The following is a 22,646-nucleotide window of genomic DNA, read 5'->3' on the forward strand; positions in this document are numbered from 1 at the left end:
TTGATGACTCGCAAATTTATGAACTCAAGGGTAGATATGAAGATACATTGAAAGAATATACAAAATTTCAAGAACTTCATAACAATATCTTAATTTTAACTTCTGTTTTGGGGAACAAGAATTTTTACAACAGGATGAAGTTAGGTCCACTACTTCAAAGATATTTTATGGGTTCAAAGCGATTTATTTCGAGCTTGTTGGTACTGGTTCTTCGTCCGCACCCAGTTCGCAATGTACAAAAAAATATATCAAACTGGAGCCTTTAGGCGTAAAAGTTTTTTCGGGTAACTATAAAGAGTGGAGAACCTTTCTTGACATGTTCAATAGTTGTATTCACCGCGATACCGAGATAGCCGATATCGATAAATTTAGGTATTTGCTTAAGTATTTGGAGGGCGAGCCTTTAGCTCTGGTTCGCTCTATGCCTCTTACGGACGATAACTATTCTATTGCATATAATGTACTGCTTAAAAAATATGAAAATCATAGACTGATTGCTACAAATTTTTGGAATGAAATTTACTTTTTTCCTCCATTGAAAAGTTGAGCAAACTCTTGAATACATTTTCCGAAAATTTGGAGGCACTCAGAAACTTGCAATACCCAGTTGATCAATGGGATTTCGTAAACTTTCATTTGCTTTTGTATAATATTCCAAGCAACACGCGTAATAGATTCGAACATGAATTTGCTAATAAAACAAACGATGGTAGTAGTGGCACTTCGAAGGGACAACCGTCATATAAAGACCTGTATTCATTTTTGGTTGCGCAACTTCGGGCTATGCAGGCTTCAATTGCAATACAGGTGGCGGTTAAAAATAATTTCAAAACTTCATATCCAAATAATGCACGCGCCTCGTTTAAGAAACCACAATTAACGCCTGGTCTTTTCGTAGCCGGTGGATTTGTTTGTTCGTTATGTAGGGCGGAACATTCTTTAGCGTCTTGCAGTAAATTTTTGGTGAAAACTCCTTATGCCAGATTTAATTTTATAAAAGGCAAACATTTATGTCTGATTTGTCTTGGAGGACATGTTGTTAAAGATTGTACTGTGTCACAGATTTGTTGTGTGGCTGTCGCCACAGTGCTTTGCTACACTTTTCAAAAGGTAATAGTAGTACCAGTACTTCGGGTACACAACTTGCATCGCCGACGGGCAGACAAAACGAAGATCAAGATACGTTGAATAATTGTGATAGTATTATTCCTGTCGCAGCATCGTTAGTTTCCTCTTCCGATGCAGTGTCAATTTTTCCTACGGCTGTTGTTCACATTAAGAATTTTAGAGGGGAATTTGTGTCAATTCGTGTTTTGCTTGACTCCGCTTCAGCGGCCAATTTTATTTCGGAAGATTGTCTGATGCGTCTTGGGCTGCCTCGGGAACAGTGTAAAACTCAAATAGCGGGCATTGGCAACCAAGAATTCGTAACGAAGGGGGTTGTTAATTGTATTGTCAGACCTCACTTCTCACCAGAACCACAGTTGCCTTTAAGGGCTTTGGTCCTTCCAACAATTTGTTGTAAATTGCCAAGTCTTTCAGCGAATATTCCGCATATGCCATACTTTGATACTTTTGAACTGGCCGATAGGAAATTTTGGAAACGTGGCGACATCGATTTGCTGATTGGTGTAGCGGAGTTTACATCTATTATAAAAAATAATAGGATTAATTTCCCGGACGCGGAGGGGCCCACGTTTATTGAAACAATTTTTGGTTAGGTTGCTCTAGGAAAATCTAAGATCTCGAACACTCGAACTAATGTCACTTCTTTACCGACGTATTGTACAAAAATTTCGGAGTCGCTAAATAATAATATTAAGCGGCTATGGGAGGTCGAAAGCGTACCTAATATCAAAACGGCATCGCCAGAAACTGAATTTTGTGAAAACCTATACAAGAAAACCCATTTTAAAGATTCTTCTAGTCGATACGTTGTCGCTTTGCCTTTTCGATTAAAGAACCCAATTTTTGGTGAATCGAAAAATTTAGCTCTACGCAGACTTTATTCTTTGGAAAATAGATTATATCATAACCCAGCTTTGCTCGACTTGTATAGAAATTTTATGAGGGAATATCTCGAGGCGGGTTATATGTCGATCGGTAGTCGGACCGATGAGCCTGGTCGGTACTACATTCCTCATCATTGTGTCATACGGGAAGAATCCGCCAACCAAGCTCCGCGTGGTATTCGATTCGTCAATGAAATCCTCCAATGGGGTCTCATTGAACTCTACACTTTATGCTGGTCCAAAACTTCATTCCGATATTTCTAACGTTTTGCTTAAATTTCGTTTGCATAAATTCGTTTTGATAGCAGATATTAAGAAGATGTTTTTGCAAATACGGGTTCGCGATGAGGATAAAAGGTTTCAACATATTTTGTGGAGATTTAACCGTGAAAAGCCGGTACAAGAGTGATTGGATACTTTGGTTTTGGGAGTTAGTAGTTCACCCTATTTGGCCAATAGGACCATTAAGCAATTAGCTATAGATGAACGGCAATCGTTTCCACTTGCGTCGGATATCCTGTTGTCTGATATTTACGTTGACGATATTCTGACAGGTTTTCACGATCTGGAAGTTGGTAAACGTATAAAATTTGAGCTCTCAGAACTTCTAAAGAGAGGTGGTTTTGAGTTACGAAAGTGGGCTACTAATTGTGCGGAAGTTTTATCGGACACCCCTATTGAACATCAGCAACCCATTAACTTTGATACAGTCGAACCGCTATGCCTCAAACTTCTTGGGTTGCAGTGGCAACCAGCTTTTGATAGTTTTACTTTTAAAATTGGTAATATTTCGAGTACCGAGTGTACCAAAAGAGGGATTTTGTCAAATTTGGCTAGAATTTTTGATCCTTTGGGCATGATTGCCCCCCTAACGTTGTACGCTAATTGTTTAATTCAACAGCTATGGAGCTTGGGCTTTGACTGGAACCAGGAACCTCCAGCCGAAATTACCGCGAAATGGAGAAAATTTCAGTGTGAGTTGGATCTGTTATCCTCTCTAAAAATTCCTAGGCACACGCATGTGTTTCAAGCTGAATGTGAAATGCATGGATTTTGCGATGCTAGCCAAAGCGGATATGGGTGTGTGGTCTTCCTTCGGGTTTTTGTAAATGGCGAGCATAAAATTTATTTCGTTGCTGGAAAATCGAAAGTCGCACCTCTGAAGAGAATAACCTTGCCCCGTTTGGAACTATGTGCTGCTGTTTTGTTGTCAAATTTAGTAGAGTTTTTTCGTGATGCTCTGAATAAAATTATAATTAAAAAAAATTTCGCGTGGTCAGATTCAAAAGTAACTCTGGCGTGGATTAAATCCTCTGCTCATAGATGGCAAATATTCATTAGTAATCGAATAAGTCATATCCAAGATAAGATTTCTCCTGATAGTTGGCGTTATATTCCTACTAACGATAATCCCGCAGATTGTGCCAGTAGAGGACTTCCTTCACAATTCTTAGAACACCCAACTTGGTTTCATGGGCCTCGGTTTCTTCATTACGCTTCTGATCATTGGCCTCGCGATTTATCGGCCGAAATTCCCTCTGAATGCTTAGAAGAGGAGAGCAAATCTATGACGATGTTAATTTCCATATCGGACCCGTACGGTGTGTCTAATAGATATTCTTCATTGGAAAAAATTTTAAGGATCATTGCATATTGTGTAAAATTTTGTAATAATATTCGTACAAAACGTCAAAATCCGGTTGCCGCTTGTTCAGCGGCTCTTTGCGAAGAAGATATAAACAATGCACTTTTGTGTCTTGTTTGGCAAGTACAACGTGAGGTTTTCTCTGATGCTATATATAAGTTAGAAAAAAACAAAAGCGTAGATAAGGTTTTAAGAAAATTGAATCCATTTATGGATAATCAAGGTTTCTTGATAAATTCTAAATCTTTGCCACACGACAACAAATTTCCATTGTTACTCCCTCAAAAACATCGTCTTACTGAACTGATAATATTTAATTTACATAAGAAATATTTGCATCCGGGTTTGCAAACATTGCATTTTTTGATTCTACAACAGTTCTGGATATTGTCAGCGAAAAATGCTATTCGTAGGTGTTTGTCTCGTTGTTTAAGATGCTTTCGAGTGGATCAAAAGCCTGTTGTACCATTCACGAGCGATTTACCGGCAGGACGTGTATCACAGGCCAAGCCATTTCAGGAAGTAGGGGTGGACTTTGCAGGTCCCTTTTCTGTAACGCCTTTAAAGGGCAGAGGGATAAAGGCCCAGAAGGCATATGTTTGTATTTTTTTTTGTTTTGCTGTTAAGGCCATACATTTAGAACTGGTTTCCAGTTTGTGTACTGACGCTTTCGTTGATGCTTTAAAGCGCTTTATCACACGTAGAGGACGTTGTAATATTATCCGCTCCGATTGTGGTACCAATTTTATTGGTGCCAATAGACAACTGGTGGAAATCATGAAAAACGCCGTTGAGACGGAAAAAATCAAATGGTACTTTAATCCACCATCAGCACCTAATTTCGGAGGGTTATGGGAAGCTGGTGTGCGTAGCATGAAGTATCACCTGGTTCGGTCAATAGGGCTAAACAAAATAACTTTCGAGGAAATGTATACAACGCTATGTTGCATCGAATCTGTTTTAAACTCAAGACCTTTACACCCTTTGAGTAGTGACCCTAATGACATAAGCGCTTTGACTCCAGGGCATTTTTTAACTCTGGAGCCTCTTACTTCTTTACCTTCTAAGGATTATACGAACGCTAATATTAATACTTTACAACGTTGGGAATTGGTGCAACGATTGCATAGCGAATTCTGGAAGGGGTGGCATCACGATTATTTGAACACGCTTCAGCAGCGTTCGAAATGGACAAAAAAACACCCCTTATTAAACATAGGAGATATGGTAGTCATTAAAGACGAATTAAATACGCCCCTTCGATGGTTACTTGCCCGAGTAACACAGGTTCATTCTGGAACTGACGGTATTTGCCGAATAGCGACAGTTATAACTAGAAATGGTTTTTTGCAAAGGCCCCAAACTATGTCGTTTACCTTATTTAGAATAAATTTAGAAGAAAATGTTTTTTTTTTTCTCATTTTCGTTTTGTTTTCTTTTCTTTCATTAATTACACTAGAATGTTATTTTGTTAAAATACACTTGGTGATTTTAAGGTCGGCGGTATGTTCGATCTTATTTTGGTAGAGGAATATTTTTCGGGTAAATTGTGAGTATCAATTAGTTTTTTTTTATTATTATAAATTTGCCTAACCTCTAGCCTGGTTCAGCCAGGCTATTTTTTTGCGACGCTGTGCGCGTTTCTTTTTTTGAAGAAGCAATCGACAAAAAGGAACGAGAACGGCACTGCGATTAAACAAGCAAGGTAGGATTTACTTCCCGCGTCGATACATATGTTAATATGAAGTTTTCTTCACATTGGATAAAGACAAATTTCGTGAAAATCTGAACTTTTATTTTGAAGTTTTTTTTTTAAATGGACCCAAAAATCGCCCCGTAAATATTACCATTCAATTAGAAAACACCCTGTATATTAAAGCGGTAGAAAACTAATTTACTGTGTGAAACGTCTTAGAGAATTTCCTATTTCAACTATAGTACTAAGTAAGGAACGTCGAAGTTCGCTATATGAGAGCTATCGTTACGTCTGATAACCTTACTGTTCGATCCCTTAACACAGCATTAAAAAGTTAAAAGAAAAAATAAAACATTGAGGGCGGATAGTGGCCGACGCGGACGGTCAAACGTCAAACTTACCTACTAGGGGCTGGTGCGTTTTGTGTAACCGCAGGTCCGGGATGCTTCTTTTCAAGTGCGATAGCATGCCTAAACACACATATAGAAATGCAGAAAATTTTTGCCGGGACGATTATTTCAAAGACTCGATCGTTTTTATTTGTTTTTATTTTTAAATGTCGGTATCGGGTAAAAATTGACAGCCCAAACACGCGCATGCAATAGGCTATATGAGAAATCAGCGCTCGTATTCTAAGGAATCGGCTAGGGAAAAAGCTGCGCACTGCTCAACGCGTTTTTCAACAAGATGTTCGTCAAAAATTAAACCCAAACCCATGAACCGAGAGGTGGTCGCGGGTTACCTGTTATCGAATTCAACGTCGACGATCTTCGTTTCTCTTCGCCGAAATCGAGATTAAGCGGAGTCACGTCTTGGCCGGCTTTGTCTGTTGAAAACTCGAGGATACCGTGACCTGAGGACAAAAGGTCAATTTACGGTACCGTACCAAATTATTACGTGATGCGATTTCTTTTGAAATCAACATCAAACTATATGGATGATGGACAGCTGTCGACCAATAGGATCTTGCCGCGTTGGGAATAATAATTATTTCGCAAAAAACAATACAGAAACTCTCATAAGATTGCAAAAAAGACACTGAAAGTAATATTCAAATAGATACTTACATGGGATTCTGTGGTGGAGCATTGCACGCGGCGGTTTAACCTTCGTTCGCTCCCGACAGAATCCCTTCTATTCGTCTCCAAAAGTGTGATATCGGTTTCCACTGTGTGGATTTAGTGTTTTGAGTATTCAGTGTATGTTTTAAAGTGATAATCGTCGTCGGTTCCGTCGTTTTTCCCTATTCACGCCGGTGTGGAGGCCGGATGGGCCCCGATGGTCCGTGGTGGAAGCGGGGAGAAGCCGATTTTTGTTGGTATCGGTCAAAATTGTTTTTTGCTAGCCGAGCAAATCTTTTTTTATATTTTTTCTTCGTACGTGTTGGTCATTGACCAAAAGCGAAAATCCTCGACGGAAGTCGGTAATGGGCGAATGGCCATAGTAGTCTTGCCCAGATGGTTGTAAAGAGCAAAGGAGAGAGAGAGAGAGAGAGAGATACTTACATATTGCGTACATTATGATCATTGTCAGTTCCCAATATATTCAGGGCGAAAAATAAGTTAGGGGCAGTAATGGAACTACCCGAAATATGGTGCAAAACATGATGAGTTTGCTGAACTATATTTATATATATCTATCGGTTTTTAAAACGTCCTCCGACGTCGTCCGATTCCCAATCTCCATCGATTTCTGTCCTTTCATAGGTCCTCGTCCAGTCGTCTCCATTGTATTTCATTATCGATGCCCTCTCTCCAGCTCTTTCTCGGTCTTCCCCTCTTCCTTCTTCCTGTAGGTGTCCAGGTGAGTATTTGTTTAGGCAGTCGCTGTTCTTCCATTCTTTGGACGTGACCGTACCACTCTAACTGTTTTGTTCTTATTTCGTCTGAAATCGTGTGGCCCACCTTCATGGTTGTGCGAATTGCTTCGTTTGGGACTCTTTCAGTTCTTGACCTTCCTGCCGCTCATCTCCAAAAGTCTCCAGCGTTCTCATGGTTCTTTCTTTTAGTGGCCAGATTTCACTGCTGTATGTGACTATGCTTTTAATGACCATATTGTATATTAGGTGTTTGTTTCGTCTGGTGATTTTTTGGTCCCACAAGAAGGTGAGTATTTCGTTCTTTGATGGCGTAGTCTAACGTCCCACTGCTGGATATGTACATTCCCAGGTATTTGTAGGTTTCGCAGCTTTTGTTAGCCTGACCATCCTCTAAGAGGAGGTCGCGTTGTGCTCCACCGATACACATATACATTGTCTTTGGTAAGTTTACTTCCAACCTCCATTTCTTGTATTCTTCGATCAGTTTTCGCATCATGTATTCTACATCATCGTAGTCTTGCGCCATTATGAGTTGGTCATCTGCGAAGCTTAGGGTGTATATGTTTGTATTGTTAAGGGGAATGCCCATACTTCTGCATTTTTGCTTCCATATCCTTAACGCTTGTTCAAGATATATCTTGAACAGGATGGGGGATACAGAACACCCTTGTTTGAGTCCCTTGTTGGGTGTAAATCCATTGGACATTTTTTGGCAGACGTTGACTTTAATGTGGTAGTTTCTATATAGCTGAACTATATTTGCCGGAATATTATATTTCTTCATCGTACGTGTTGGTCATTGACCAAAAACGAAAATCCTCGACGGAAGTCGGTAATGGGCGAATAACCATAGAAGTCTTGCCCAACTGTTTGTAAAGAGCAAAGGAGAGAGAGAGATATACTTACATATTGCGTATATTATGACCCGAAATATGGTGCAAGTGAACAAAGGAAATAAAAACATGCTGAGTTTGCTGAACTATATTTGCCGGAATATTAGGTTCGATATATTCATACATTGATTAATGTGTGGCATATATTAACAAAGATTGTGCAAATGTTAAGATGTTCACAGTTATTTATATTGTATTCCGACGTCTATCTTGTATATCGTATATATATATAAAATGTATAAATATACCAATTAGGTCTGTGGTATCTTTTGTAACAACTAAACTTTCAACAAGATAAAACTAGATAAGTTATTAAAAATTTATTAGTCTAGGTTAAAATTCCTCCTAATGCAATTCTAGTTTCTTTGAACATCCAAAATATATTTCCTAGCATTCCACAGATCGACAAAATAATTATAATAGAAAATATTTTTACTCAGAGACAAGTTAACCCTATCATGAAACAAAATTTATCTAATAGTTTGTTTAGACCAAAATTATTTTCAAGTTAATAGTCAATTTTGTATTGCAAACGGATTAATTATAGGAAAACTACTTGCAGAAATTTTCATGAACAATTTATTAATAATAATAATAATAATAATAATATTAATAATTAATGCTGTGTGGGGTTGGCATATACAAGCATAATCCCACAGTATCCAACTGCTTGTCGCAAAAGGCGACCAAATGATTCAGCTGTCCGCTGACCCACACATGAAGCTATCCTTTCAATCCATAAGAAATCCCCTATACTGCCTATAAAACCTTAATCCTTCCTTTCAAGTTTACCCATTAATATGGAGATAAATATAAATTGCCTTGGAAAAATGCCGCTGCCTGGGGAGCGCCAGGGCACGTTCAGAGCTGGTGCTTGGCGCGACAGCAGACGAGCCACCAGTGGTAGAGGACTGAACAGGCCGGTCCCTGCCGGGCCACCCGAACAGAATACAGCCGACCATTCTTCAGTACTAGTCGCACAACAACAGGATCCTCATGCTGAAAGTGTTTTGGAGGATGAAGCTTCACCAACCACCAAAGCAGGGTTACGTGGACAGAGAATCAAATGGACTACCCAAATGAATAAAGATGTGATTCGCTGCTACATGGAAAGTATTGAAGCTGAGACCAGCCTGACCATGTACAACGCAGAATTCTACCGACTGTTCATCGATATGTATCCTGAACTAGCGGCTAGGGTTAATGACTAAAATCTTTGTGATCGCAAAAGAGCTATCATCTCGGAGAAGCTACTCTCTCCTGTTGAAATAAGTCATGACTGGCCTAGTTATTGTCCCCCATAATGAGCATCCTCCTACAGTCGAGATATAGAACATCGAGTTGACACCCGCACCTGACAGGGTGCTGGCCTGATATCCCTAAACTAAAATCAACATGTGCTCTCCAGTGAATTACCCAACTGGCGAATAGGACAATTGTAAAACAAAGCTTAGGAGACGACAATGATCTTGCACAAATACGATTTGTGATCTACTGCGCCGCATCAAGTGTTGTAAGATTTATGGGAATCAAAATTCCAACAAGAACGAAGAAACAAAAGGCACAAGAGACCTGGACGCCGAGATGGAAGATCCGCGTGGAGCGGAGAATCAAAAACTTAAGGGAGAAACTAGGACAGCTATTTGCTTATATATCAACCCCATCGCATAAACTGACAAGGCTGATATTATTAAGCCCATTAGTATCGAACAACTTAATCCGGACAACCACACACCCAACAACTGAAAGTATACGCCAAAAGGCTACGGAGATCCAACGAGTGTACTCTGCGCAAATCCCAAAATAAACAGTTTAGCTAGCATAGACAAGAGAAAATTCTATAGATTTCTGGTCGGAGATATGGGAAGAACCTGTCAAATATGACACAAATGCAACATGGCTCCGACTCGAGGAAGAGAGGTCAAGGCCTATTCCTGTGATTATTGGAAAAACAAGCTATATAAGCATCTGCAAACCAACATAAGGTCTATGCAAACATCATAAATCTCTAAAGATGTCTCATGAAGCAATGGCCAACAACTCTATTTATCTCTTATGGCTCGGAAATGCTTACTTCCAGAAAATTAAAAATATCAAGGGGTGTTTTCCCGGGTAAAATGCTGAACGAGACAGGATAAGCTCCTGGCATCAAAATTTTGCCATTGACGGATCGTAGGTTTCGGAGAAGTGGTAAATCTGGTTTTAAAATTATATATCTTAAAAAACTTTTGATATGTGTAATTTACAAACAGACAAAATGAGTTGATAACCTATGATTTTTGAACCGGATCATCGTATGACAATGCATTAGGTATCGGTGGTATCAATAGTAAAACGTATGTTGAGCTGTATGGAGTTTAAATGGCTAAGAAAACCTTAGAAGGATTTATCATCAACATTGACATAATTTCGGTTTTAGATGGAAGGGCAAGGGCATTCTTTTTCAAAGCTTCCATAAAAATATTTGCCATGGCTGGTGATAATGAAGATCATCTAGCTGTTCCTGACACTTGTTCATAAATTAAACCGTTAGGAGAAAAATATGTTCCAGATAAGCATTGTTGAATTTAGATGAGAAAGTTTGATTTCAGATTTCGGAATATCAGCAGGTACAGGGTGGAATATCAACGAGTCTTACTGGAGCCCCGAAGAAGCTGATTGGCGGAATGTCAACAACTTCGATTTGTAAATAGTATTATAGTAGCCTGTGGAAGTTCTTTGAAAAATAAACGGCTACAAATATAACTACACTACCATTCACTTTATAAACACTTCTTATCCGATCTAATCAAAATGGTTTTAACTAAGTTATAACATTACCAATAACTTTGTTCTATGGTCTGTTATACTGGCAATACGCATGAAATAGCATCATCAGAGTTAGGCAACTGCTAGCAAAAGCGGGAAAAAATCATTAAAAAATTCAACACACAAAACGGGACAGGCTCCCTCGAGGAACCGCTATGAGAGGTAACTAAGAGTTCTATTATTTAAAAAAGATTCCAACCATTAAGTATTTGTAGTATCGAGAATAAACTCACCCGACTCCGACTCGTCGCTATACTGTGACTCTTGTCTGCCGTTCACCGAATTGCCCCTGCTGGACAATCCGTTCGACCTCGACGGTACCCCCCTGAAGTATCTGCTTTCTTTGTCCCGCGGGTACATAGGCCTGCGCGGTATAACCCCGGCCTGTTCTTCCTAAAACGGAAAGCCAGAGATGTTCACCGAGACGAGGACGCGTAAACATTAACTCCTCAAACAACTCACGTCGCGCAGGTTAAACGTGATTTCCAAATTGTTGAGGAAATGGTTGTAGAACTCCGGATAGAGCTCGAGAACGTCCAACAGGTCGTCCCGATGGATCTTGTGGAGATCGCAATAGGTCAGCGCCCGGACGTTGCAAGCGCTCTTGCCTATCGTCGGGTGCATGCAAGGGTTCTCGCCAAATATGTCGTACTTGCCCAGGATGGCCATGACGATATCCTCGCGGAGGATCTCTATCGAGCCTCGGGATATGAAATAGAGAGATGTGAGGACGTCGCCTCTGTGAACCAACGTGTCTCCCGGCGGAGCGTGTGTCGTTTTAAACTTCAACGTTAGGGCCCTGCAAGTGAAAAAGACCTGACGTCGACGCGTATCGGATTTCCGTCCGATTTGACACGCCACGTGGCAACACGCTTCCTTCCTGAACATACAACGTCAGGCTGATTGATACGCATACGCTTTTCGCTTAATTAGTTTTTACCGATACGTCGCTTTACGTGAAACTGATGTATTTTTACCGTCCGCTTGGAGAGCGTCGCTGTTCTCGAAAACAGAAATGAGATGCGTGAAAAACAAACCCAATGAAACTACGATGTGAATCGATTATATTTGAATACGTTTAATGTTTTGAGAATTTCATATACAAGGTGTTCTTGAAATGAAGTTTCATAATTTAATGATAATAATAATAATAATAATAATATTAATAATAATCATAATAATAATAACAAATAGCGTTTATTAAAATACAACAATATATGACAATAGAGTTCAACAGGTGGCGAGGTCTAGCAGCGCTATTCCACCTAACCACCGATACAATGTATTATAATATTCAGAATTTAACAAGATTGCTTTCGAAAAATCGTCGCTGGGCGAGGCAAGTTCGTCGCGCCTAGCGCCAAGCAGCTTTTTATATTAAAAAGCGTTAAATGAGCTTCGCTGTTTCTTGTGCTACAGCGACGCATTGTTTTTCTATCGTGCTCCTGCGGACCACTATGGAACTTTCGCAAAATCGACGTAATTATATTGTATGTGCATCCTGTATAAAGCGTTTTTTACTTATCGACGAAATTCAAAGTCACAAAAAACTTTGAAAAATATGAAAAATTGTACAAGTAATAACGATTTCCAATGATATTATTCCAAGTATCTCATGCACCCTGTAGGATACATGAAACCTGAAACTTTCTCTCTTCACAATTTACGATACTGTTTGGACCAAATGTTTACAAGTTTTACAAGAACGGCATTTTTGAGGGTTTTTTAGATATTTTTACAAACAATCGACACACTGTACATAATTCAAAAATTTCCGGAAATGGAGGTTAATCCTGGATCTCCCATGTTTCCTGGTCATGGAATTTTTCCAAAATAGTAAGTAAGTGGTAAATCGCTTCAAGATCGTCATTTATGCCATTGAAAGACAAAGATACATCTTTGACCGAGAATGATAAGTATATTTGCATTTCATCAGCATATAAATAGGTTGTGGAGGTCAAGTGCATATCCCAGTAATATGTATTTAGGTGCCGAGATTGCCGACCGTGGTCAGGATATTGTTGGCTTGTTGGCACTTATGAAAAGTATGAGGGTGTGATTCGTAATCATAGTTTTCACTACAGTTTAGACTTCAACTCCATGAACGTTTCACTTACTGATGTGTTTGACAGTATTATGAACTTACAGAGTGGATTTTTGCATGGGCCGGACGGGAGCCCATCGTTCTTGATTAAGAATTGCGTGTGAACTTTGAGTAGGCAACCACAGCATATATTTAATCTGTCCTTGTCTTCAGGTGTTTTTCTTAACTTTTGGAAGGTCAGCTATTTGGTACAGATTCACAAGAGCGATGTCACTAATTATAGAGGCGTCCGCAGATAAGTTATTTTGATAATATTGTTAGTGTAGTTTCGGAATTGTAGTGTATTTGCGGATGTTTTGAAGACATTCAGGAGGGTTGGATAGTGCGAGGATGCTCTGCTGCTTCAGAGAGACTTCGACAGTGTTTGCATGTGGTCGAAGATTAATAGTTTTGCGTTCAATGTAAAAAAATGCTGTAGTATTAGCTAGCTTTAGTCGTTCGTTGAGTATGGTTTACAACCGATATAGCATTGATAGAGTCGAGATCGAGGCCGTCACTAGCATGAAAGTCTTGGGTGTTTTCTGGGATTCTAGACTAAGATTTGTTGCACATTTTTCGGAAGTGGTAAACAGGTCTATGCGAGTCCTTGGATTTGTTGTACGCAATAGTGGGCAACTTACTCCACAATGCTTTAGACTCCTCTTTATCTCTTTGGTTCACCCTAGACTGGAGTATGTACCTGTGGTCTGGCCTTCATATTATGCCTGCCATATAGATACCATCGAAGCCGTTCAGATAGTATTTTTAAGATATTTGGCTTCAAACGCACATATCAATATGGGGATCAGATCAAGTACAGTATTATAACTAAGGCCTTTAATATTGGTATTCTTCAATCCAGAAGATTCGAGACTGATTTATTTTTTCCTCTATAAGATTTTAAATGACTGGTATCATTTTCCAGCTCTTACATAGCATACAATTAAACGCATATTACAGAAACTATCATAAGCCAATGTTCCGCATACTTAGCCATTGCGTAATTTCTGGACTTTATTCACCCCCTACTAGAATGCTGAAAGAGTGTAACTGTCAAAAGCTTGATCCTTTTGTCGGCAGCCTCCGTTCATTTCGTTCTGATGTGTTCCGTTTGAGTGCTTACAGATAATTCTATTTATTGTCATTGTTATATTTTGTTCTTGTTTGATTCTAGCTGTTATACTGCTGTATTTCTTTCCTTTTAATAAATGCAAAAGGTTTGAAAATTCGTTTCACCCTAAATAAATAATATCACTCTAATTCTGTGCTGCATTTGTGTCGATATATTCTTCACACTTATTATATCGCTGTAGTGACTTTTAAGCTTAATTCAAGAATAGCAAATACATGTAGCGAGTTAGAATTTTTGACATCTTAATATCTACAGTAATGGTGAAGTGAACTAAAGCAACTACTCATCGCCTGGTACAATTTGTAGCTGAACTAAATAATCTAAATTAATTTATTATTATATTATATTATTCTCAACTAGCTGACCAGAGCCATCTACACTCTGTACACGTAAAACTTGTATACCATAAAAGTTCCTTTAAAAACTAAAAACGTTTCGTCTTTAAAATTTATATTGTAATTTCTCCAACTACTTTCAAACCAATTAGCGTAGTCGAATCTTAATTATTTTGCTTTGGTTAATTTAGGCAGTCATTTATGGGAGATCTCAGCTGAAAAACCGCCAACAAAATTCTGTACAGATAAAATCGAACCCGTTTCAAAAACCCGTCCAATATATGGACCGCGATATCTGGTTTCTTATGCTTATGTAAACATAACGGCGAAATAATATTATAATAACATATAAACAATATTGCAATCAAACTTCAAATCTCAGAAGAAGCAAGAAAGTAGACCATATAAAAAATATGTAATTATTATTTATTATTAATGATGTTTTTAGCCGCTTAATCACAAAAGGGACAATTGCTCTTTATTCGTACCTCAAACATCCGGGACTAGCGCCTTCGAACACTCCGCAGTTCTGGAGGAGGTTCCGGTTCAGGTGTAGGCAAATGTCCGCCTGAAGACATTCGGGGAACCCCTTGAGCACCGAGTTCATGTCGATGCCGTTGGTGTAGGTCCACGCGTGCTGGAAGTACTCCTCCAGACGCTGGCGTAGCGGATTGGGTATTTGGTGGAAGCGGATGAACTCGCGCACGCGCAGCATTTGTGTGTGGTAGCGGGCCGTGCCCGAGTATAACCGTTGAATTATGGCCGAAACGTTGCCGAATATGCTGGCGTACATCAAAGCTGCAAATCAAACAGGAAAGTAACGGTAAGTTCATGGTAGTGTCGTGCGTGATCTTTGGTCCATTATTAAAAATTGTGATCCGATTGCTATTGCTAATAATTAAGTTATTAACTGAGAGTAAGATGGATATTTTTGTACTTTCAGAATTGCAAATATGAACTGGTATATATGACACAGAAATCGGTGCCTCTGGGGATCTATCCCAGTATATTCCAGTATATGGGCTATTGATGTGTGCTGCCGAGAACCTCAACAGAGGGTACTCGGACATTTATATTTGCAACGACAGTCAACCAGTAAGAATGCACCTTCATATCATGGGGGTAGGTGACCACAGCACATGCAGATTGTGTTTAGAAGAGAGGAAAACTCCAATTCATCGTCTACTAGGGTGCAGCCAACTAAGAGTACCAGGAGCTCAATTCATTTATTGAGCTTCAGAAACAATCCAAACTCCCTACGAAGAGGTACTTCCTCGGGAGTACTAGGGCATAATGGATTGAAAGGTCTTAACATATTCTCGCAGAAATGGGAAATCGCAAAATTATCTACTGAGAAGCTCGAACTAAGAGTGAGAACTTTTTCATGGCTTCCGCACTTACTAAAGAGTAGTGATTATGAAAATATGGGGATAAGACAGCTTTTCGTAATTGAGACCAATGTAAATGGCTATACTGTAATACAACTACAAAGCTCTTGACGTCAGGCAATACCAATACCTACTAATATCAATATTGAAGCAAACTGGCATTGATGAGACACATATTACGCAGCCTACAAGATGGAGGGCAAAAGAGGCCCCAGCAGAAAATAGCATTCCTGGCTTTTCAATATAAAGGACTAGTGTAAACTACAAGGAGGTTAGAAGCGCAAAAGATGGGGCACTACTTAATGTACTCTAATAAACGTTTGTGTTCCTACATGCTACCTAAGCCTGTGGCGCTAGAAGAAGAAGAAAGATACTTTGTTAAATATTTGGGAGTTACTTTCTCTTTTTCCTCGTGTTATAGAAAAATGGTAGACTCTTCTGTAATCCGAGCCCAGCAGTGCTGCTTTTAGCATATTCTATAAATTTAAACCCTTGGACAACATTACTACAAGTTCTTAATAGTACAAAAAAAATGCTTTCTGGGAAGAATTGTCGCTTGCAGAAAACTGCATAACATCTTTCATGGCTATGAGCAGAAGACTTGAAGCTGTGATAGATGCGAATGGAGATTGCACAAAATATTAATTGTTTTGTTTCCAAGTGTTTCTTCTTGTCCTGTTTATGTTTAAATGTTAGTCCCCTGCTGATTAGTATCCATATTCATCTAAATTTGTTACAATTCTTGAATTTACCTAAATCCAACTAACGAGAACAATCAACGACAAAAACAATAAAATTGAACAAAATACTGAATACACTAATTCCTATATAATACAGGCATAACATACATTTTTTGCAAGATATCTCCACAAATTTACCAAAGAGAATATCTCTTATTGCTTACAATAATTTTGTGTTCAAACAAACAGTAATGGCTGCCTAACGCAAGAGTTTTTAGTATTAAGAATAGATTGATACCCTTTTCTTGGAATTATGAGGTGGTTCACGCAATGACAGTGCAACAGAAATACGCACTCTTACGCCTTTGCCTAAAACAGTTCATGAAGCAGGTAGGTAAATCGAACCATTCGATATTCACAAGGAAAAAACACTCAACTCTTAAAAATATGCGTATTAATTTTTATTACTGCATAAGAATTTGCATCCCATATCGGACGTCAAAACAAACTTTGTTTTGTCAAAATGTGCTATGATAGCCTAATGATGTGTATAATGCTCAAAAGATAAAGTAAAATTTTCAAACCGTATCAGCAGTTTCGTGACCCCCTGGTTCGCCGGACCTCACTCCACTCGAGAGTCAACTACGACGACTGGTTCTCGTTAAACTGATATGCTAAGAAATGTTTTAAATTCGACGGTTACAAGGTGTTATGTGCGTTTGGAAAATAAAGGTCACTTCTTTAAACATTCTTTTTTTTTAATTGGCGTGATCTACCCATTTAGCTTGAAAATCGTTGAAAATGATAACACCAGAAAAAAATTAAATGTAGCTACTTTTTTCTAATTTAACCATCTTCGTATCTTATACAATATGATAGACCTCCTTCGCTTGGACACACTGTGTGTCTTAATAAATGATGGTATTTATTTGTAAGCGTGATTGTGGAAATCAGCAAACAGATATACATCTGAACTATTGTAATTTATTATTTGTCGAAATTATTATTTCAGTGTTCGATCCAGCTTCATCGTTCGGATATAAAGGCATCGATCCACATACAGTAAAACTTGGTTATAACGCACCAGCTGGGAACTTAATAATAAGTACGTTATATCAAAAGTTCGTTAGAAAATAAGAAAGAAAATACACGATTTTAAAATACATATAAATACAAGTGTGTATTTTGTGTCCTATGTACATTGTACAAAAATAAAATGAAAAACTATTTTGTAAAAATATCCGGTGTGTCTGACTTTGCTTTTGGCGATTTATAGGAATAATTTGCTGTAAATAGGTCTCCATTTCCAGAGATACGATATTTTGTAATACCGGCACTTCTATGTCTTCTTCATCTCCATCACTACTTTCCAGCTGTTCAGTTTGATTAATCTGTACAATGTGGCATATTGGTTGCCGCAATATCATTGTCTACTTGAACAAAAGCGTCTAACGGACTGATATTGAACTATTTTTGGTTACTCAAACGCCTAAGGGCAAGTTGCCTTCATCTAACTCAGATTATTTGATAAGCCACTGGTTGAGAGGTAAATCATCTTCCTCTGATATTAAAAGTACGTTATATAATGCTATTTTCGGAGGTTGACATTAGAGTACGTCATAATAATTGTCGGGACTTTTTACATGATACTTTATAACCGTCGGTTCGTAATAAGCGTGTACGTTACAAGTGAGTTTTACTGTACTTACAGCCGACCAGCATGACGCATATCGTGAAAATCTTCTCTGCGTCGGTGTTGGGCGCGACGTTGCCAAATCCCACACTCGTCAGCGACGTGAACGTAAAGTACAAGGCGGTGACGTAACGGGATTTGATGCTGGGCCCGCCTGTGCCGTTGACAGTGTAATGCTGATGGGTGTCGTTGGCCAGCACGTCGAGCCAGCCGATTTTCGCGTGAAGTACCGGCCGTTCGGCATTGCCGATGGCGTACCTGTGACAAACCGATGTTGCCGCGTCAATTGGCTTTGACGTACCACGGTAGGCGATTCAACCCAGCCAGCGAGAAAGTATTCTATATATCGTACAGCTAATTTTTTACAAAAAAAAGATACAATATAAATATAAACAAAAATAGCAATATGACAAAACACCAACTTAGGTAAAAAGCTTTTTTTAAATAACTATAAAAACATAAAAACAAAAAAAAACTATAAAACTAGTTACCTACAAGCATTAGCAAAAGGGATCAAGGCAGCAATTGTTAAATAATATCAAGGTTCCAGGCATAATAAATTATGTTTATTTGGTATCACTTTTCAAAAAAAACACTCATTTCATGTGCGAAAGATAACTTATATCCACATTAGCATGAAAATATTAAAGAAAAATGAAAATAACACTTACTTGAAATGTACTTCCATTTCATTTCATGACTTCTGTATCAAAATATTTAATTTTCTTTTTTGGTAGCGTTCTAAAACTTATATTAAAGGGTCAAATGATAACACACGTTTTTTAAAACGTCTTCCATTGTTTGCTCTCTAGAAAACTTTCATGAAAACCCTACAAGGTATTTTTTATGCCCTTTTTTTAATGCCTCTTGTGTTACTTGAAACATTTGAACAATAGGTGGCAGAAATGACTTCATTATTTCAGGCGAATGAAATAGAATTCTATGTACCGTAGTCGGCATGTTATACCAAGGATATTTCGCAAGAAGCAATTTGGCTGTCCATAGATAGTATTCGTTAAACAAATCTATTTTTATGTGGAATGTAATTGAAATAACCTCTTGACCTATGCCAGCTACTTTTGAAGACAATTCAGGGTTCTCAGAAAAGCGTTTCACTGTATTGCCGTCGTTTGTGCTATCGAATCTTAGGTTTATCTACTAACAGCCTTAATTTTTGGCTGGAAGTTCTTTGAATTTGCTGTTTTCTTTCGACTATTATTATCTTATTTTGCTCTCCTCTTGCTTGCCAGTCCTTTATTCGTAATGTATAAGACATAACCCGATTAAGCCTGTAATACAGGGATTCCAAAACTAAAAGTTGAAGTGTCCATTTGTCGATCTAACAATTCATCAAATTTACAGAACTGAACTGCTTTTTAGTAGAACTAGTCCAAGTAACTTTGTTAACTTGATGTGCAATGTGGTTTATCTCTGTGGTTGTTTCTTCCTCCGTTTCTTCAACAAAATGGATTCTGATGGGATGACAAAATCTGGGAGATCATGGTCCCGGATTCTGCCAAATATTTTTTTGATTTTGAGTGTATATCTCCAGAAATCAACTGAAGCGGTACTAAAGATTTTAAAAAGTTGCTTTTATCAGAACTGTCCTGATTTTGAAAACGTTGTTTGTAGAGTTTTCCTCCTCTGTCAACATCGCTAAGACTTCATTCTGTGAAACACGCTCTGCTGAGTGGCTAGATAGAGCTTGCAATTTCACTTTAGCTGATATTTCAGATCAGATTTCTTTATAGTTATGACCAAAAAAGTGTTGTTTCTTTATTATAGTAGTAGACATCAGATAATTCAATATAGTTTTGTTGCGGCCAATGGTTAAATATGAAATTAAGTGAATTAAAATTTGCAATATATCAAGTTTAACTAACAAAACACGAATGATTAAAAACTGAGCACGCTAAACTGTTAAAGATAACGATATATTTTTATGATGTGTTAGATGGATGCCTTACTCGCGGATACAGAGTAAAAATAGCGCATACATTGATAATTTTGTATACATAGTTTTGATCAGGTTTTTAAAATTCTGCTGTTCTGTTGTTGATGATACTCTACTCTCCATTATCCATTATCACCAATCCTCGCGAATATATTTATGGACGAATTTAGAGAACAGCAAAACTATCTCAAGTTTTCACTGAACCCTTACTGAATAAAACACCTTATATCTGGCTTTCTTTCTAATAATTTTTGGGTTCCATCACAAAATACACTTCGCCACAACCTTTCAACGACAATAAGTACCATAGTGACCCCACGCTTGTCACTGTTGTCCTTCCTTATATTCAAAATATACATATCAAAAGTTCTTAAGAAATATAACGTTAAAAGCAGATTTACGACGAAAAATATCATCTAGGTTCAATTAATATTAAAGAGCCTTAAGAATACCATAAATAAATTTATCAGCAATGACTGTACTACTTTATAAAATTGTTGGCATAACAAAATTACAGCTGTCAAAAATATAGGGCATCAAACACAGGGCATTTTTGACGAAAAAACGGCCATAAATCCGAAAACACTCAGTATAGACCATAACAACCCTATACTGGGTGATTGAGTTTAAGGGGTAGTATCTATTAATGCCATAATTTAATAAAATATACGTTTGAGTTCCCACATATTTATAAATATTTGAAAATAATTTTAAATAAATTAACATTTGTATTTAACATTTTTGTCTAAAACAAAAAAAAACGGCGGTGTTTTTCGTTCAGAATTAGTGTTTTTCTCTAGCGAAATCTCGCGCACTTTCGTCAAGTAAAAATTGAACCGCTGCAAGGCATTCTCAATTAAAAAAAGCCTTTCATTTTTACTTTAAAAAAATTTTAAACCGCAGAATTTTGGTTAGTTTGTAAAAGTTTGTAATGTAAAACCAATAGGGAACTTAAACAAAATTTTAATTTGGAAAATATTGCTTATAAAAATAAGTTTATGTATAAATATTGAAAGCCAGACAGTAGCATAGAAAAGCTATTAACACGTGTTCGTCTTGGTGCTTGGTGCTTTTAATTTTAATTTGCTTAATTGCTTTTGTTATCTTGCGTTTACTATCAAAAAGAGAGTTTTGAAAATTACCGACGCCAAGTTATTAAAAGGTCAATCTGATAATTTACCTTTAGTGGATATGTTTGTGGTGACATCCTACATACAGAACACCGAAAGTTTTCCTTTTGTTGAGGTGTGCGGTGTTAAAGCCAAAAGGTATGTTCACTTGCCCACTGGTTTTGAACCATTATAATATTGTTGTAATCAGCATAAAGTTTTCTAGTTTTTAAAATTCAATTAAAAAACAATAATACATTATGTAACAAGTGTTGTAAACTGCATTGAGTCACAAGGTTATTTGGCAAGCGCGGAGCGAGTGTTTAATAAAAGAGTGATTTAAACAGTTTACGAAAAGTGTTGCATACTTTACTTTTTCCACGACCGTTAGTTTTGAGTACATTTTTGCAAAATAACAGGAATACATTCACTGATATGATATGTTAACAAAAAATGACAGCTTTTATTTTCTGGTGGAAGAAAAAAAGGTTTATCTGGCGTTTTAGGGGTTATACTCAAACACGTAATCTTGTTGTTTGTGTATTCCTTCCGTTATTATCATGCAAAGCACACTAAGCACAAACACAAACTGGCGCAGATTAAATACAAACACACCTTTACACGAGCCAAAAATAAACGTAAATAATATAATTCTATAACCTGAGAATAACACTATAACATGTTGCCGTTTCGTTCGAAAAGCAGCGGTATGACGTCACGATGATTTCCGCGCGTTTAGCATCGTTTAAAAGGGATAACCGGGTGGTATGTGTTATTTCTATACACAAAAAAATGTATTAAAGAAATAAAAAAATGTTCTAGTTCCTTATTGTAAATCTGAAAATCTATATAAAAAAAGTTACCAACAGATGTAGAATTTTACTGTCTAGGAGCCTTTTTCTGTAGCCTTTAATTAATACAATGTAGCTAATTAATACTTTGTGCCTTACATGTTATTGTTATTTAATGTGTAAATGTGAAATAAAGTTGATTATTATGATGAGTTACTGCAGGCGTCGGATGAAGGCAGAATTGGCGCCTTAATTTTGTTAGACTTTAGCAAGGCTTTTGCTTATTCAATGATTCACTACATTGGGTTTGGTGAAGGTGCACGAGTGTTTTTAAATTCGTTTTTATCAGATAGAGTTCAACAGGTGTTCTGCGATGTGTATTCCGAACCACTTTCCGTTGAGTAAGGTGTACCATAAGATAGTATATTGGGTCCTTGTTGTATACAATTTATACATTTAACTTTGTAAAGGATTTAAATAATTGAAATTATCAACTATATGCTGAGGACAATCAAATTCTTCTGAAGATCATGAAATTACGCAGTCTGAGCTAAAATTAACACTGATTTAAAGAAGTTTTATAGAATTGCATCCGATCATCTACTACA

The 22,646-nt window shown here is 37.6% G+C and overlaps 1 protein-coding gene across 9 annotated transcripts in view; it reads right to left on the reverse strand.

Moving 5' to 3' along the window:
- Nucleotides 1-22,646, reverse strand: part of LOC132706261 (potassium voltage-gated channel subfamily H member 6) — a 249,497-nt gene that overhangs the window by 10,120 nt on the left and 216,731 nt on the right. For 8 of the 9 annotated variants that reach the window (XM_060677490.1, XM_060677489.1, XM_060677491.1 and 5 more), the window contains 6 exons: nucleotides 18,201-18,442; nucleotides 14,912-15,221; nucleotides 11,336-11,672; nucleotides 11,107-11,266; nucleotides 6,096-6,206; nucleotides 5,755-5,823 (listed from right to left, as the gene is read on the reverse strand). In XM_060677490.1, coding sequence (XP_060533473.1) covers nucleotides 5,755-5,823; nucleotides 6,096-6,206; nucleotides 11,107-11,266; nucleotides 11,336-11,672; nucleotides 14,912-15,221; nucleotides 18,201-18,442 — 1,229 coding nt within the window. The remainder of the gene's footprint in view (nucleotides 1-5,754; nucleotides 5,824-6,095; nucleotides 6,207-11,106; nucleotides 11,267-11,335; nucleotides 11,673-14,911; nucleotides 15,222-18,200; nucleotides 18,443-22,646) is intronic. The other variant, XM_060677492.1, reaches the window with a different exon arrangement.

The sequence above is a fragment of the Cylas formicarius genome, unplaced genomic scaffold, assembly GCF_029955315.1.
Source record: "Cylas formicarius isolate icCylForm1 unplaced genomic scaffold, icCylForm1.1 PGA_scaffold_8__14_contigs__length_24414737, whole genome shotgun sequence".
NCBI classification, from domain to species: Eukaryota; Metazoa; Arthropoda; class Insecta; order Coleoptera; family Brentidae; genus Cylas; species Cylas formicarius.